This window comes from Macaca mulatta, chromosome 15 (genome assembly GCF_049350105.2).
Source record: "Macaca mulatta isolate MMU2019108-1 chromosome 15, T2T-MMU8v2.0, whole genome shotgun sequence".
Classification (NCBI taxonomy): Eukaryota; Metazoa; Chordata; class Mammalia; order Primates; family Cercopithecidae; genus Macaca; species Macaca mulatta.
In genome coordinates, this window is record NC_133420.1 from 124,696,269 (window position 1) to 124,711,174 (window position 14,906).

A 14,906-nucleotide genomic window follows, 5' to 3' on the forward strand; every position below is an offset into this window, starting at 1 on the left:
CAGGCAGATCACTTGAGACCAGGAGTTCAAGACTACCCTGGCCAACATGGTGAAACCCCTATTCCCAACTAAAAATACAAAAATTAGCCAGGCGAAGTGGCATATGCCTGTAGTCTCAGCTACTCGGGAAGCTGAGGCAGGAGAATCACTTGAGCCCAGGAGGCGGAGGTTGCGGTGAGCCAAGATCACGCCACTGCACTCCAGCCTTGGCAACAGGGTGAAACTCTGTCTCAAATAAATAAATAAATAAATAACCTCCTGACCATCACCTGATGGTTGCCTGACATTCCCTCCCACCCCTGTAGGCCCTCTCCTGCCCTGCTCATGTCTGCCTACCTGCTGTAACATAATGGCGGTGGTTTTCTCTGGGGAGGGCCCTGGGAAGGGTTGTTATAAACAAGGGGAACTTGAGCTTTAACTATCATTTGAGTTTTTGTGGCACAAATGTGCCGATGTATTAACTGTGTTATTTTTTAAAGTTAGAAAAACATTTTCCAGCTCACAACTGAGCTCTGATGTTTGTTGATTCTGAATCTTCAGCAAACCTCTATGAGTTGTAATATTTTTACAGTAGGAGCTTTGTTTTTACAATCTAAAATATCTTTAAATGAACTGAAATTTATTTTTATTTAAAATGTTTTTCCTAAGAATTTCTAAAGGACTGTGTTTGGAAAAATCTGCTTTTTAACAGATGTCTTACATTCCCTCCTCAGTCCTGCCTCTAAATATTACTTGGTAAAAGTAACACACTATTTTTCTAGACTCTGACTAATGTTTTTTTGGGTGTTTTTTTTTTTTTTTTTTGGCCACCGCCCATTCAGAACTCAACCTCCATTACCAGATGTTTGTCTTCCTGCTTTCTATATTTAAAAGTCACAGATGAGATTTAGCTGGTATAGCCACATAATTATTTTTTGTCAACAATTTAAGGTTTTGATAATCGGCATGGGCAAACTAATTTGAAGACCAAAACAAAACCAAAAAATCTTGATTTAATTAAAGAGCTTAGGAAAGATTTCAGCCTGTCTGACTTCCGCAGGGCAGGCCAGGAGGTCAGAATGGCGCTCAGAAGTCCTCCTCCGCAGGAATTCTAACCGGGAGCGCCTGCTGGCCGCTGCCCAGACACTGAGTCATGAAGAAACCCCGCGTGTAAAATAATCCTTCAGGCAAATGGGAAACAGTACCTTAGAATGGACTGTATCAGAGCCATGGACTCGAGATTTGAATGAAATATGGAGCCAGCTAAGTTCCTTCCCACTGGCTCCATTCATTCAGCACTTCACTAAGGAGCATATTCGGAGTCCTTCCTGGGCTTAGGGACACAAATGGACCGTGGACGGCGTCTGCTCCTCAGCAGTCCAACTAGGGAGGGAGGCAAGCTGTGGGAACAGACTGCAGCCCCAGTGGCTTCTTACCGGGAACACACCGGGTCATGTGAGGCCAGGAGCCCTCTGGGAAGAAGGAGAAGGCTCCACAGAGGAGGGGACATGCCTTGTGGATTTGTGTGCAGGGAATTCTGGACAAGGAAACTATAGATCCTAGCACTCCTGGCCTTTCATTCTGAAAAGCCAAATCATTCTTTGTCCGTGGACTGTAGGGAGAGATTGGGGTAGAAATAAAGTCAGTGGGTCATTCTGGTGTCAAATGTCAAAGAGCCCCAACCCCCACTTTTTAAAACAGTCCACAAACAAGTGAGCAAGAAGTAGCACATTTCTTCTCTTTCTTTAAACCAACTCGGTGTAGACTTCAAGCCCCCATCTCTCCCCAGGCAGGTGAAAGACCTGATCTCAGTCATGCCAGGCCTCCGAGAATGTGCCACGGTCCCGAGACCATCCACAGCCCTACAGGTTGGGCCAGGTCCTCTGCTCCCCATCCCAGGGTCTGGGCTGTTGAGATGTGGAGCCTCTGGGTAGGGACCACCAGCAAAGCTGGAACACGTGTGTATTCTCTCTTTAAAGGATAGAAATGTACCTAGAGGCCAGCCTTTCCAAGCATGCAGAGGACCCCTCTCCAGCTGGGCTGGGGAGTGAGAGCAACCCTGGCATTAAGCCTGTTCCCATTCCACCATCTGCAGTGGATGGCTCTGTCCAAGGTTTTCAACCACAGACATCCTGGTAATCAGGTTCTGGGAATTCAGAGACCTAGCTTCTAATGTGGCATCCTCTCTTGACCCCAAGAAAATCACTTTTGTCTTTCTCTTTGTATGAAATCGGCTGGCCACACCCCCAGTCATTCAATTTGTCTACAGATTCTTGGGCAAATGTCTTTCAGCTCCAGCTCCCTGTCTCCACCCCCGGGTCAGTCTCTGGGTCTCTTTCCGCTTCCCCCCACACCCCTCATGGCCTGTCTGAAGACGCATCCTCCACATTCTTTCCCTACTTCCAAGTCTCGTGGTTTCCCTGGCTTTGTCTGACAGGTACCAAAATGGGTCCCAGCTGGAGTGCAGCTTGTCCCACACAGTGGGGGCCGGTGTCACATCATCCCACGCAGCACAGCCCCCTCTCCTCTGAGACCCCACTCCTGCTGTGTTTCCACCCTTCCCCCAGGGACATCTGTCCTCCTGGCCCACTTCAGAGGACCTTCTCCATGCACTTCCCCGCACCTCAGGCCAGTGACCTTCTCTTAGTCTTTGGAGAACTTGGCAAATTCTTCTCCTCAGAGAGCACTCACTTCCTGCAGTGAGTGTGCTGCCCCAGCCGATTTCGGGCTCCTGGGAGGCAAGGGTGGCTCAGGACAAAGATTTCCTCAAACCCACAGAGCCCGCTGGTGTCCAAGCGGAGCAGAGGAGGAGGAGAATCTGCTACAGGGAGCAAGAGTGTGGAGAAAATTGCAACGAGACAAAACCACATCAGCATCATGAACTACAGGCGGGAATGGGACAGGTTCCACAGAGTCAGGAAAGGGTCCACCTCCATTTAAGTCGGGTGGCCTCTGGACAGGGGCGCGGGGGTGTGGGGCAGACCTCCCCTTCTCTGTCCCCCCATTTGTCCCCCCGCCAGCCTGTGTGTCCCCTCCCTGGGTTGCACTCCCACCGCCTTTGCCCTCATCCCTGAGTCCCCAGGCATCTGGCCTCTCTGGAACCAGTCACTGGTCATGTCTGAGGTTCCAAATCCTCTGCCCCGTCTGACCTCAGAAGCAGTGTAGACTTACTGCCCACTCTCCTGCCTTGGCCCCTCTGACTGTCCGAGCCCTTTTCTGGGCCCTACTCCTCCTCCTGGCCCAAGAGTCAGTGCTGCCCACACCCCTCACTGCCTCCTGGGGAGGGGTCACCCCACTCACTGCGCCCATCCTTCCCAGCCGCTGTGGCCTGGGAGCTGGCATTTGCCACCCAGAGCCAAGCACAGGGCCCTGGAGCTTGTCCTGCCCCACGGCCACCAGGATGAGGGCTGGCTGTCCTGCCGCCTCCTGTACCCTCTCTGTTTCATTTCCATCTGTAAAAGGCAGTGCCAAGAATGGTGGTTGTCAGAAGCTAAAGGGAGGGGAATGGGGAGTTGTTTTTCAGTGGGGACAGAGTTTCAGTCTGGACTGAGCCAAGAAAAACATTCTGGAGATGAATGGTGGTGTTGGTTGCACAATCATGTGAACGCATTTAATGCCACTGATCTGGACACTTAAAAATGGTTAGGATGGTAAATTTTATGTTATGCATATTTTGCTAAAAGTTTTTGTTTTTTTCGAGACGGAGTCTTACTCTGTCGCCCAGGCTGGAATGCAGTGGCACCATCTTGGCTCACTGCAACCTCCTCCTCCCAAATTTAAGCAGTTCTCCTGCCTCAGCCTCTGCAGTAGCTGGGATTACAGGTGCCCACCACCACCCCTGGCTAACTTTTGTATTTTTAGTAGAGACGAGGTTTCACCCTGTTGGCCAGGCTGGTCTCAAACTCCTGACCTCATGATCCACCCGCCTTGGCCTCCCAAAGTGCTGGGATTACAGGCATGAGCCACTGCACCCGGCCTACTACAGTATTTTTAAATGAGAAGAAAAGGCATTGCCCAATTGTTTTGCACTGTTGCTTACTGATTAAATGGGATGATGTTTGCAGAATACTAAATGCAATGCCCGCATCCAATAACAGTTCCATAAATGACCTCTAAATTATCTCTAGATCTTCAGTCACAGTCTCCAGTTGCCTGCTAGACACTCCCACGTACCCTTCATACCTCACCTTGGGGCAAATGAAGTGCCCACTGGGGCTGACGCACCCAAGAGCAGAGCCCAGACTGAATCCCACTCTCAGCCTGTTCTCCACTCTCAGCCTGTTACTCTCAGCTCCACTCAGCCTGTTCTCCACTCTCAGCCTGTTCTCCACTCTCAGCCTGTTCTCCACTCTCAGCCTGTTCTCCACTCTCAGCCTGTTACTCTCAGCTCCACTCAGCCTGTTACCCCTCAGCCTGTTCTCCACGCACAGGCGCCTGACGGAGGGAACCAGAGCCCAGACTGAATCCCACTCTCAGCCTGTTCTCCACTCTCAGCCTGTTCTCCACTCTCAGCCTGTTACCCCTCAGCCTGTTCTCCACTCTCAGCCTGTTCTCCACTCTCAGCCTGTTACTCTCAGCTCCACTCAGCCTGTTACCCCTCAGCCTGTTCTCCACGCACAGGCGCCTGACGGAGGGAACCAGAGCCCAGACTGAATCCCACTCTCGTTACCCCTCAGCCTGTTCTCCACACACAGACGCCTGACGGAGGGAATGGGTGGAACGAGACAGGCCTGGCCAGTGCAGCTCCCAGAGTGGTCCCCACTTGGAAAGTGGGGTGCAGAAAATGAGAGTCAGGATTTAGAAACTCTATGCCAATCTGTCAGTGTCTGATGAATAGAATAAATAAAGTTGGGTTTGTATTCTGGATGTCTTTCAAAAACATTTTTCCAGTAGTTTATCTTTACTTTATGACAGTGTTGATCGGTGTTACATTAGAAATTTTTAAAACGAGACCAGGCACCATGGTTCACGCCTGTGATCCCAGCACTTTGAGAGGCCAAGGTGGATGGATCACTTGAGGCCAGAAGTTCAAGACCAGCCTGGCCAACATGGTGAAACCCCGTCTCTACTAAAAATACAAAAATCAGCCGGGTGTGGTAGCAGGTGCCAGTAATCCCAGCTACTAGGGAAGCTGAGGCAGGAGAATCGCTTGAACCCAGTGGGTAGAGGTTGTAGTAAGCCAAGATTGCGCCATTGCACTCCGGCCTGGGTGACAAGAGCAAAACTCTGTCTCAAGAAAAAAAAAAAGAAGAAGAAGAAAGAAAGGAAAAGAAATTTTAAAAAAGAACTAGCCCTTTACCATAGATAGTTTGAGAAGCCCCAAGCTAGGCTGTGCCAGGATAACAGATCAATTCCTAAATCTCAGTGGCTTAACCAACAATACCTGCTTCTTGTTTGAATTCCCACGGGGCGGGCTAGGTGGCTCTCCCCAGATCCAGAACCCAAGGCCCGGGGTTGCTGTGTAGGGGACGGTGGACAGAGGAGGCTAGAGCTTAACTGCCCGCCTGCTGCTGTGTGTCCTAGGACCAGAAGGACTGTACAGCCTGGGGGAGGCTGAGAAACACAGCATAGCCAGTGGATAGTGGGTGACACGAGGGTCTGCCACCATGCCATGTAGATCTGAACCTGGGCCCTGCTCCTGGGATCTAGGTTTCTGTAAAGGGGCTGGTCTTCGCTGTCATTAAGTGCCTGAGTCTTAAAGGCAAAGGGCCATCTTGGGCCCCTGTCTGTCTGTGTTTGCAGGACCTGCCCTCAGGCAGCCCCCAGCCCAGCCCCATAGCTTCCCATCTCCTGCAAACTATCAAACACATACTGCATTTCTTCAGTGCTCAATAAACTGTGAACACTCTTGTTAAACCAGACTACTCACTATCTTCACATTTTTCAGCTCCTCGCCTTGGCTCTAAACAGTTCCTTTCCTGGAATCCACCTCTCCTCAGTCCTCTCCTTCATACTTGCATGTCCAAGCACGACCCATCCTTCAAGCCTCAGCTCAAATGCCAAGTCTTCCAGGAAGGCTTGTGCACAAGCCAAGAATGAGCATTAGAACCACCAACTGATAGTGGCTTAAGTAACAAAGACATTTATCTTACCAGAAGTCCCCAGCAAGGTGGTTCCAGGTTCTTTCAGCAGCTCGCTGATGTCAAGGTCAATGGTCTGGATCAGCATCTGTGCCGACCTTCAGGGCTTTACTTCTTGGTCACAAGACAGCTGCTGTAGTGCCATGATCACATCGTTGCACAACTGCAGTCAAGGCAGAAAGGAGGAGAGACAGCAGGAAAAAAAAAAAAGTAGTCAGTTTTCCTTTTTTATCATAGAGGGAAGCATTTCCTAGTAAACCTTCTAGCAAAATTCCCCTGACATCTCATTGGTGAGTACTAGTCCATGTAGCCAAACCTGCCCTAAATGTTGGGGTGACTGGGATAGTATCTGGCCTGGGGGATGACCTTTACGTAATAGTCTCGTCCATCATGGACCTGTCTCAGGAGTTAAGAGCAGCCAGGGTTCTCCTAGAAAGACAAAAGGCAGCCGGGTGCAGTGGCTTATGCCTGTAATCCCAGCACTTGGGGAGGCTGAGGTGGGCAGATCACTTGAGGTCAGGAGTTCGAGACTAGCCTGGCCAACATGGTGAAACCCCATCTCTACTAAAAATACAAAAATTAGCCGGGCGTGGTGGCGGGCACCTGTAATCCCAGCTACTCAGGAGGCTGAGGCAAGAGAATTATTTGAACCCAGAGGCGGAGCTTGCAGTGAGCCAAGATTGCACCACTGTACTCCAGTCTGGGCGACAGAGCAAGACTCAGTATCAAAAAAAAAAAAAAAAAGAAGGCAATGGCTCTAGTAGAGTCAGCAACAGACAGAGGCTGCCACGCCTTCCCCATCCTTTGTTTCCATTTGCAAGTAGTCTTGTATTCTCCAAATGTTTACAGCTACTTATCTCTCATGGCTCATAATATTTCCTACCTTATCGTTATCAGTTCGGATTGCAAACCTGGCTTTTAGTGGCTTTGTTGTTCTCACATAACAATAGGTTGGAGAGAAGTGAGCATTAACATAGGTCCAGCAGTTCACTGATGTCAGCATCCGTATTGTGATTCTCTTGGTGGTTTCCCTCATGGTTACAAAACGGCTGCTGCAACTCCAGCTTTTGAGTCTTCACACGAGGTGGAAAGATATGGGGAGGTGTGGTGAAATTTGCATGTTTCTTTTTTCAGGAGTGCAAAAAATTTGCATGTTTGTTTTTTCAGGCATGTGGACTTCAACACGTTTCACTAGACAAAAGCATATCACATGACCACCCCTCGACGTTAGGCTGATGAGGGGAGTGGTCAGTGTTTCTGGCCTTGATGGAAGATGGTCAGGTATGCCATGACTGGTGGGCCAGCTGGGATGCCTGCAACTCTCCTTCTGTATCTGTCTTCTCCATTGGACTGAGAGCTCTGTGAGAGCAGGGATAATTGCCATATTTCTTTTTTTTTATTATTATTTTATTTTGTGTAGAGACAGGGTCTTGCTATGTTGCCCAGGCTAGTCTTGAACTTCTGGGCTCAAGCAGTCCTCCTGCCTTAGCCTCCCAAAGTGCTGGGAGTGCAGGCATGAGCTACTGCGCCCAGCCGATTTCTTATTTATGACTTGGACCTGATTATACAGGAGTGTTGTGGTAAGTAACTGGGACAGCACATGCTGAGAACTCATATGTGCTGAGCCCTCCAAGAGTGGCTGTCACCACCATGAACAAGGAACAGTCACAGCACCTTCAGCCCCCCAGGGCCCATCTTGTGTCTTGAACACATTTGATGCTGGGTGCCTGCGTGCTGAATAGGGGCTGATTGTTGGGTGTAGGTTTTTACTCCTTCCTCCCTGCTCCCCATGGTCTCATGAGCATGTCTAGCAGTGTAACACACCCATCCTTTTTTGTGTGTTTGATATGGAGTCTCACTCTTTCACCCAGGCTGGAGTGCAGTGGCGTGATCTCGGCCCACTGCAACCCCAATCTCCCAGGTTCAAGCGATTCTCCTGCCTCAGCCTCCTGAGTAGCTGGGATTACAGATGCGTGCCACCATGCCTGGCTAATTTTTGTATTTTTAGTAGAGACAGGGTTTTACCATGTTGGCCAGGCTGGTCCCAAACTCCTGACCTCAGGTGATCCACCCGCCTCGGCCCCCCAAAGTGCTGGGATTACAGGCATGAGCCACCGTACCTGGCCACACCCATACATTTTACCATGAACCTTCACATCTATAGGACAACCTCATCTATGAGGCAACATGGCCTGCCAGGAAAAGAGAAAGAGTCATATGGAATGTGACACATTGCAGCCTTGGAAAGGTTATCCTACCTCTCTGTGCCTCAGTTTTTCTGACTTAATGAAAGCTAATTTCTTGAGCCTCTTGGGGCTGTGGAGATAAGAGATAACACATGACAATGCCGGCCCAACAGAGGTGCTCAACTGGTGCTCCTTGTTCAGACTGGCTGATCCTCCAGGAGCCCCCAGACAGGCAGGCGAGACAGGCACTGGGACTGGGAAAGGGCAAGTCACAATCCAGAGACTGGAGATGCCCAGGGTCAGAGAACTGGAAGGGCTGAGAGATGGCCTCGTTCAACACGCATGAATGAATGAACAGGAGAGGCCAGGAGCTACCTGCCTCAGATGGTCCAGCTATGGTGAGGGGTGGCCCTATCCCCCAACTTCTCCCTGTTAACCGGAGGCTGGGATGCTGTGCCTAGGGGTAGCTGGATTTTAGTAGGTTCCTCTTCTCAATTACACAGGACCACAGACTCTTTCAGTAAAGAGCCAAAAAGTAAATACTTAAGACTTTGCAGGTCATGCATGGACTCTATTGCATATCTTTGTTTTTGTTGTTTTGTTTTTTGCTTTTTGTTTTATACAATGTCTAAAAAATGGCCAGGCGCGGTGGCTTACGCCTGTAATCCCAGCACTTTGAGTGGCCAAGGTGGGTGGATCACCTGAGGTCAGGAGTTTGAGACCAGCCTGACCAACATGGTGAAGCCTCATCTCTCCTAAAAATACAAAATTAGCCAGGCATGGTGGCACATGCCTGTAATCCCAGCTACTCAGGAGGCTGAGGCAGGAGAATCGCTTGAACCCAAGAGGCAGAGGTTGCAGTGAGCCGAGATCATGCCATTGCACTCCAGCCTGGACAACAAGAGTGAAACTCCGTCTCAAAAAAAAAAAAAAAAAAGTCTGAAAAATCTGAAAACCATCTTGGCACACGAGCTGCACAGAAAGGAGCCGCAGCTGGATTTGGCCTCCTGGCTCCCTGACATGTCCTGGCACCCCTGAAGCACTCAAGGAGCTTCCTTTCTTCATCCCCTGGAGGAAAGCCAGGCCTGGCCATGGCGCTATTGTGACGTGGCTCCCAGAGCAGTTCCGGGCCTGTTCTAGCATCTGGCCAGGGCAGCAGCCTGAAAGCCGTGGACTTGCTGGGTGCAGCAGTGTCCTGCCCGTGCGCATGGAGCTGCTTTCGTCACCCGCACTGCTGCTCTCCTGCTCCCACACAACTTCTGCAAACAGTGGCTGGAGCTGATCTTGCTTTGCCAGAATTGCACCCAGGTCCAGGGACGGTTCTGCTGTCCAGTGTGTAGGAAAATAAGAGGAAGATCAGGGCCCTTGCACTCCACGAGGAAGCAGACTTCTTTCTGGGCTGCACTCTTCGGACCCCGGCCCACGGGAAAACTGGGGACGCTGGGCCCCAAAATGAAGACTAGACAGGCAGACCCACATCTCTGAAGGGCTGTGGGCGGGCGTCGGGGGAGGGGAGGACAGGCTTTTCCTTTAGGCTTAGAAGACCCACCGGGACCCGCAGGGAGGAGCTACAGCAGGATGTACATTGTGGCCTGAGGTTGGAGAGAACGTTCCCACAGAGCAGCTTGTTCAGTATGTGCTGGGGTAGGTAGAGCCATTTATTAGCACTTGCTAGGTGCCTTGTCACTGTGGTGGAAGACCAGAGAAACAGAGCTGATGAGGGTTCAGACTTCGTCCTTCAAGGAGAGATGGACCACGCATATAATGGGAGACCCCACAGTGCAGGTCTGCAATGCACCGCAGGGGACAGGAAGGCCACAGGGGAGGCGCTGCTGAGTAGAATCTACAGTGGGACTGACGCTGATGGAGAGGGCAATCCAGGAAGAGAGAGTGGCAGATACCAAGGCCCGAGAAAGAGGACCTAAGAAAGGAGGTGTTCGAGGGTCTGGCCCGGAGATCAGGGAGGCTTGAGTACAAGGTGCTGTGGGAGACACCTGGGGCTTTGGGGTACCCGCCCGAAGGGTAGGTAGGACATATTCCAGGAGGCCCTACACATCATGCAAATGGCTTTGCATTTTATCCTGTAAGCAGAGGGGAGCTAGTGACACATTTTAACCTGGAAAGGGTCATCATAACGTTGACATCTGAAAGCACAACGTCACACGGTCTCATGGAAACGCTTTGTGTAACAGTTCCCCAGCTGGACTGTAGGAACCATGATTGGTGTTGCTCCGGGCCCTTTGGATATTCGTGGAAGGAAGGAAGAAAGTCTAGAAGGAATAGGTTGCAGGCAGAGGAATCCTGAGGGGCTGGAGGGCAGGTAGAGAGACAGGCACTGATCTCCCAGGCAGTCATCACCTGGCTCTTGGGGGAGGGGTGCCGTTAGGTGACTGCAGAGACAGGGGCAGCAGCTCAGAAGCACCACACATTTGGATGGATCATTTTATTTCTCAACCTGGAATTTTCACTTATTTGTATATTTATTTTTAAATCATGTCAAAGAAATAGTGTAGAAAAGAGTTTATAATGAAAAGCAATGCTGCCATCCCACCCCTAGTCCCACTTTCCACAGGCAATCTCTCCTCACTTTTTCTACATCATTCTTCCTGCAGTCGCCACCACAGCTCTGAGTGTGTGCTCATCTCGCCATTCTTCGTCCACTGGTTTTAGACGCTACTGGCATTTGCTGCCTCTCCGACGACCGAGCTTCTTGTGCACAGCTCCTTCCTCATCTTCCGTCCCTGAGCAGGTCCGTGGCAGCCTTAATTTCTCTATTGTGATTTTAAGTTATGCACCAAGCAACTAGAGGTAATGGCACCCTCTGAAGCTCCCCTTTGTAAGGGAGGCGGTCCTTGTCCCCTGCCCTGCTCTCTGGCTTCCCTCCTCCCAGGTGACAGACACACAGGCTCCTCAGACTCCGGGAGCCCTTAAGGAACCCGCAAAGGGCACAGGAAGTATGCTGGAGGTCTTCGCAGAAATTTTGTTGAGACTGGATTTGGGGTTTGGGCAGGTCATGCAGGTGCCATCCCAAGAAGGTTGAGCACGTGTAGCCAGGCGTCCTCACCCTGATGGGACACAGAGGATCGAGCGGAGGGACAGTGCTGACTGGGATACCGGCTGTACCTGCAGCCTAGAGAGGGTGGGAAAGAGCTTGGGATTGATTGAGTGGAGGCAGAGATTTGAGAGAGGAGGGCGGGAGAGGACTGGTGTGCCCAGCTCTGAAGGCAGGATCTCTGGGACATTTTCAATGCTCTTCAGTTTTCTTTGAAAAGAAAAAAGGCCCAGATCCCAGGTGCTGGCCCATTCATCTTCCCTGAAGTATTCATTCTGCTGAATTCTGGAAAAGATTTATACACCAGTGGCATTCTGTAGTGAGTGCTAGGCTGGAATTCAAACCCAGGTCCACCTCTTTTCAAGACAAGTTCTTTTCTCATTTCTGAGGGGCCAGGGAAATTCTGAGTGGGGTAGAAAAGAAATCACTTCCCTGCACTGGTTCTGTGGGGGCCAAAAGATCAGGAGATGATTGCCATTGAAAAGGTAGCTTGTTACTCACAGTTCCCAAGAGGAGGGAGCCCCCCACCATGCAGGGCCGGATGGGGAAGCCCCAGGGTTGATCAGGAGGCAGAGGGAATGGCAGGGAACTGTGGTCTAGGGCCTTTGCTGTGGTTTCCACGGGAAGAAATGGGGAAGGGAAGGGAAGCAGGCTAAAGACTGGCTAGTGTGAATCATTTCAGTGGGCTCTGAGGCATAGGAGCTGCACCTTGGGTCTGGTAATTAGGGCAGGTGGACAGTGGCCTGCGGGTGAGAAGGCTGGATGGTTGGGGGTATGGAATCTGGGTTGGTTGGTTTGCATCTGAAACGCACAGTCCCAGGTGAGATCCTTTACTCTGTCTAAGAGTTGGCTAACCCTGGGAGGGCAGGCCCCAGGTGTCAAAGCATCACAATACAGACAATAAAAGACACAGTGAGACCTGGTCCTTCATTCTTTGCACTCCACTGGCATATCCAACTGTACAGTCATTGACTGTGAGCATTTGTCTTACCACTGGGCTGAGTTTCTGTGGAAGACAGAGTAGGTCCTAACCAAAACTCAATGGACTGAAGGAACGCAGGCTCCAGTTTCACCTGATGGAGCTTGTAGTGACTTGCATGACAGATGCTGGTAACAGGTCCACAGCAGGGCCAGCCTGGAAGTGCTATCTTGCAGGGTTCTCACAGTCACTTCCTTCTCTAGGTCTTGTCAGCCTTCCCCAGGGTGTAATGTGAGTTCTTTCCTCCTCCCAGATGGTGTTTTGGTGACCAGGAAGGGACGTATTTCAACCTTCCCCAAAGATGAGGTGGCCTTTGGCCTCAGGCATTTGCCACAAACTCATGTCATCTCTGTGTCTTAGGACATTTATTTGAGGGGCAGGGGAACAAATGGATTGCAGAGAAACATCCTGGCTGAAAATATCCTGGCAAAGCTTAAGGAAGTGCTTGAGACACTTCACACCGAGGAGCACAACCAGCTCGCTCAGCTGTGTGAAAAGCGTGGAGAAGTCATTAATCTGGTATTAAATTATACTTTTTAAAATTTTCTTTTTGCCTAGCTGCCCATGCTGTCAAATTACTCAGCAACCCTACGTAGTTGAAACCAGATGTTTACTCAGGAGTATAGGAGAGGATTACTTTCCAAATCCACAACGCAATGCTAACTTTATTCTTGATTCGTAACGTGAAGCCCAGGGACGAATATGTGTGTGTGTGCACGCGTGTGGGTGTGTGGGTGCGCGTGTGGGTGTGTGGGTGCACGTGTGGGTGCATATGTGTGTGTGTGGATGTGTGTGTCCGTGTGTGTGTGTGTGGGCAGGTGTGTATGTGTGTGCGTTTATGTGGGTGCATGTGTGCATGTGTGTGTATGCATGTGGGGGGGTGCGTGTGTGTGCGTGCGCGTGTGTGCATGTGTGTGCATGTGTGGGTGCGTGTGTGGGTGCGTGTGTGTGTGTGTGCATGTGTGTGTGTGCACGGGTGCGTTTGTGCATGTGTGTGAGTGCGTGTGTGCGTTGCGTGTGTGTGCGTGCGTGTGTGGGTGCATGTGTGCATGTGCATGTGTGTGGGTGCCTGTGTCTGTGCGTGTGTGGGTGCCCTGCAGCCCACAGTGGGGTTGAAGGGGTCACATGTAGAAGGGGCTCAAACAGCTACAGTGATTTAGGAGATTTATGAGACTCCAGCCACCCTCAGTCATCTCAGAGAGGGGGTGGGATAAGATGAGACTGGCGAACTATTCCTTCTGCTGCCTCCTGAATGGCTGGTGAGGAGTGACTCCTTTGGAGAGCCGAGTGAAATTCTGGCGTTTGGATGCTCAGCACATGTTTTCCGCACAGTGTGTCATATGAACACTTGGTTGTTTCTGTGCAATGCTCTGTACATTGTACATTTCTACACACATATCTACAGTGTGCCTTGTTACAAAACTATATGTGTCCTACAAGACACTCCACATTCCCTTGCTAAGGGATCTTCAAAGGGAATTTTGAGGTAATTTTCCCCTTTGGCACTGAGTTTAGGATGGATCCTTGTGTCAGATGGGATACCCCTTAAAAAGTCTTTAATTCTTTGCTGTTGACAAAGCACATTTACAACCTTTAGCCTACTTGACTCCCCAAGCAATCCCAGAGGGGTAGGAGAAGGCAGAGTTTCCATGTTACATAGATTAGGTAGCATCAGCCACCGGCCTTAGGGGCCTCATCTAGGTTGCTTGTCTTTGCTAATTATCAAGTGTAAAATAAGTTGACAATTTTTTTTTTTTTAAGATGGAGTCTCACTCTGTCTCCCAGGCTGGAGTGCAGTGGTGTGATCTCGGCTCACTGCAAACTCCGCCTCCCAGGTTCATGCCATTCTCCTGCCTCAGCCTCCCGAGTAGCTGGGACTACAGGCGCCCGCCACCACACCTGGCTAATTTTTTTGTAATTTTAGTAGGGACGGGTTTCACCGTGTTAGCCAGGATGGTCTCCATCTCCTGACCTCGTGATCCACCCGCCTCGGCCTCCCAAAGTGCTGGGATTACAGGCGTGAGGCACCACATCCAGTGTCCTAAGTTGACAATTTATTTGGAAGAAGTCAAAAGTATTCATGAGACTTCATAATTCTGCTGTTAACTTGAAACTCTGAAGCCAACTCCCAAAGCAGAGATGTGGCTCTGAAAGAGGCTCTGGAAGAGGGTCTCCTAGCTCTGAATCAGGTCCCCCACGGTGGGGCAGGGTCACTCTGAGATCCTCTACCCTCAGCCAGCCGCCTGGGCCACTCCTCTCTTCCTTGCAGCTTGCACTTCTGCTGAGATCAATGACATTGCTTGGGACAGGCTAGGTCAAGCCCCTGAAGTGCAATTACGTATTCCTCTTTAGACTATGCCTTTAAGAATTGGTTTAGTTTTTCACAAATTTGCTACGGTTCTGCCTCATCTTCAGCAGTCACCTCCAGGGTATTCATTTAGAGCCTGCCCCTGAGCTGAGTAAGGAAGGGGAGGAAGCAGAAGCAGCAGGCAGGGGGCATGCACCTCTTTGATCCCCTCCATCTAGAAATGTTCTCAGCTCTGAGTCCCGTAGTGGGGCTTACTTTGTTTGTGGAGGTCCTTGTAATATTATCAATAGCTACCAGTGGTTTAATGTCATCCAGGTGTCAG

At 50.5% G+C, this 14,906-nt stretch overlaps 1 protein-coding gene across 2 annotated transcripts in view; it reads left to right on the forward strand.

Annotated features, from left to right (window-relative positions):
* PTPDC1 (protein tyrosine phosphatase domain containing 1) overlaps positions 1 to 10,998 on the forward strand; it is a 120,351-nt gene extending 109,353 nt beyond the window's left edge. The window contains exons 10-11 of one of the 2 annotated variants that reach the window (XM_077966437.1): positions 7,227 to 7,340; positions 10,858 to 10,998. In XM_077966437.1, coding sequence (XP_077822563.1) covers positions 7,227 to 7,295 — 69 coding nt within the window. In that variant the 3' untranslated portion in view covers positions 7,296 to 7,340; positions 10,858 to 10,998. The remainder of the gene's footprint in view (positions 1 to 7,226; positions 7,341 to 10,857) is intronic. The other variant, XM_077966439.1, reaches the window with a different exon arrangement.
* The last annotated feature ends 3,908 nt before the right edge of the window (positions 10,999 to 14,906 follow it).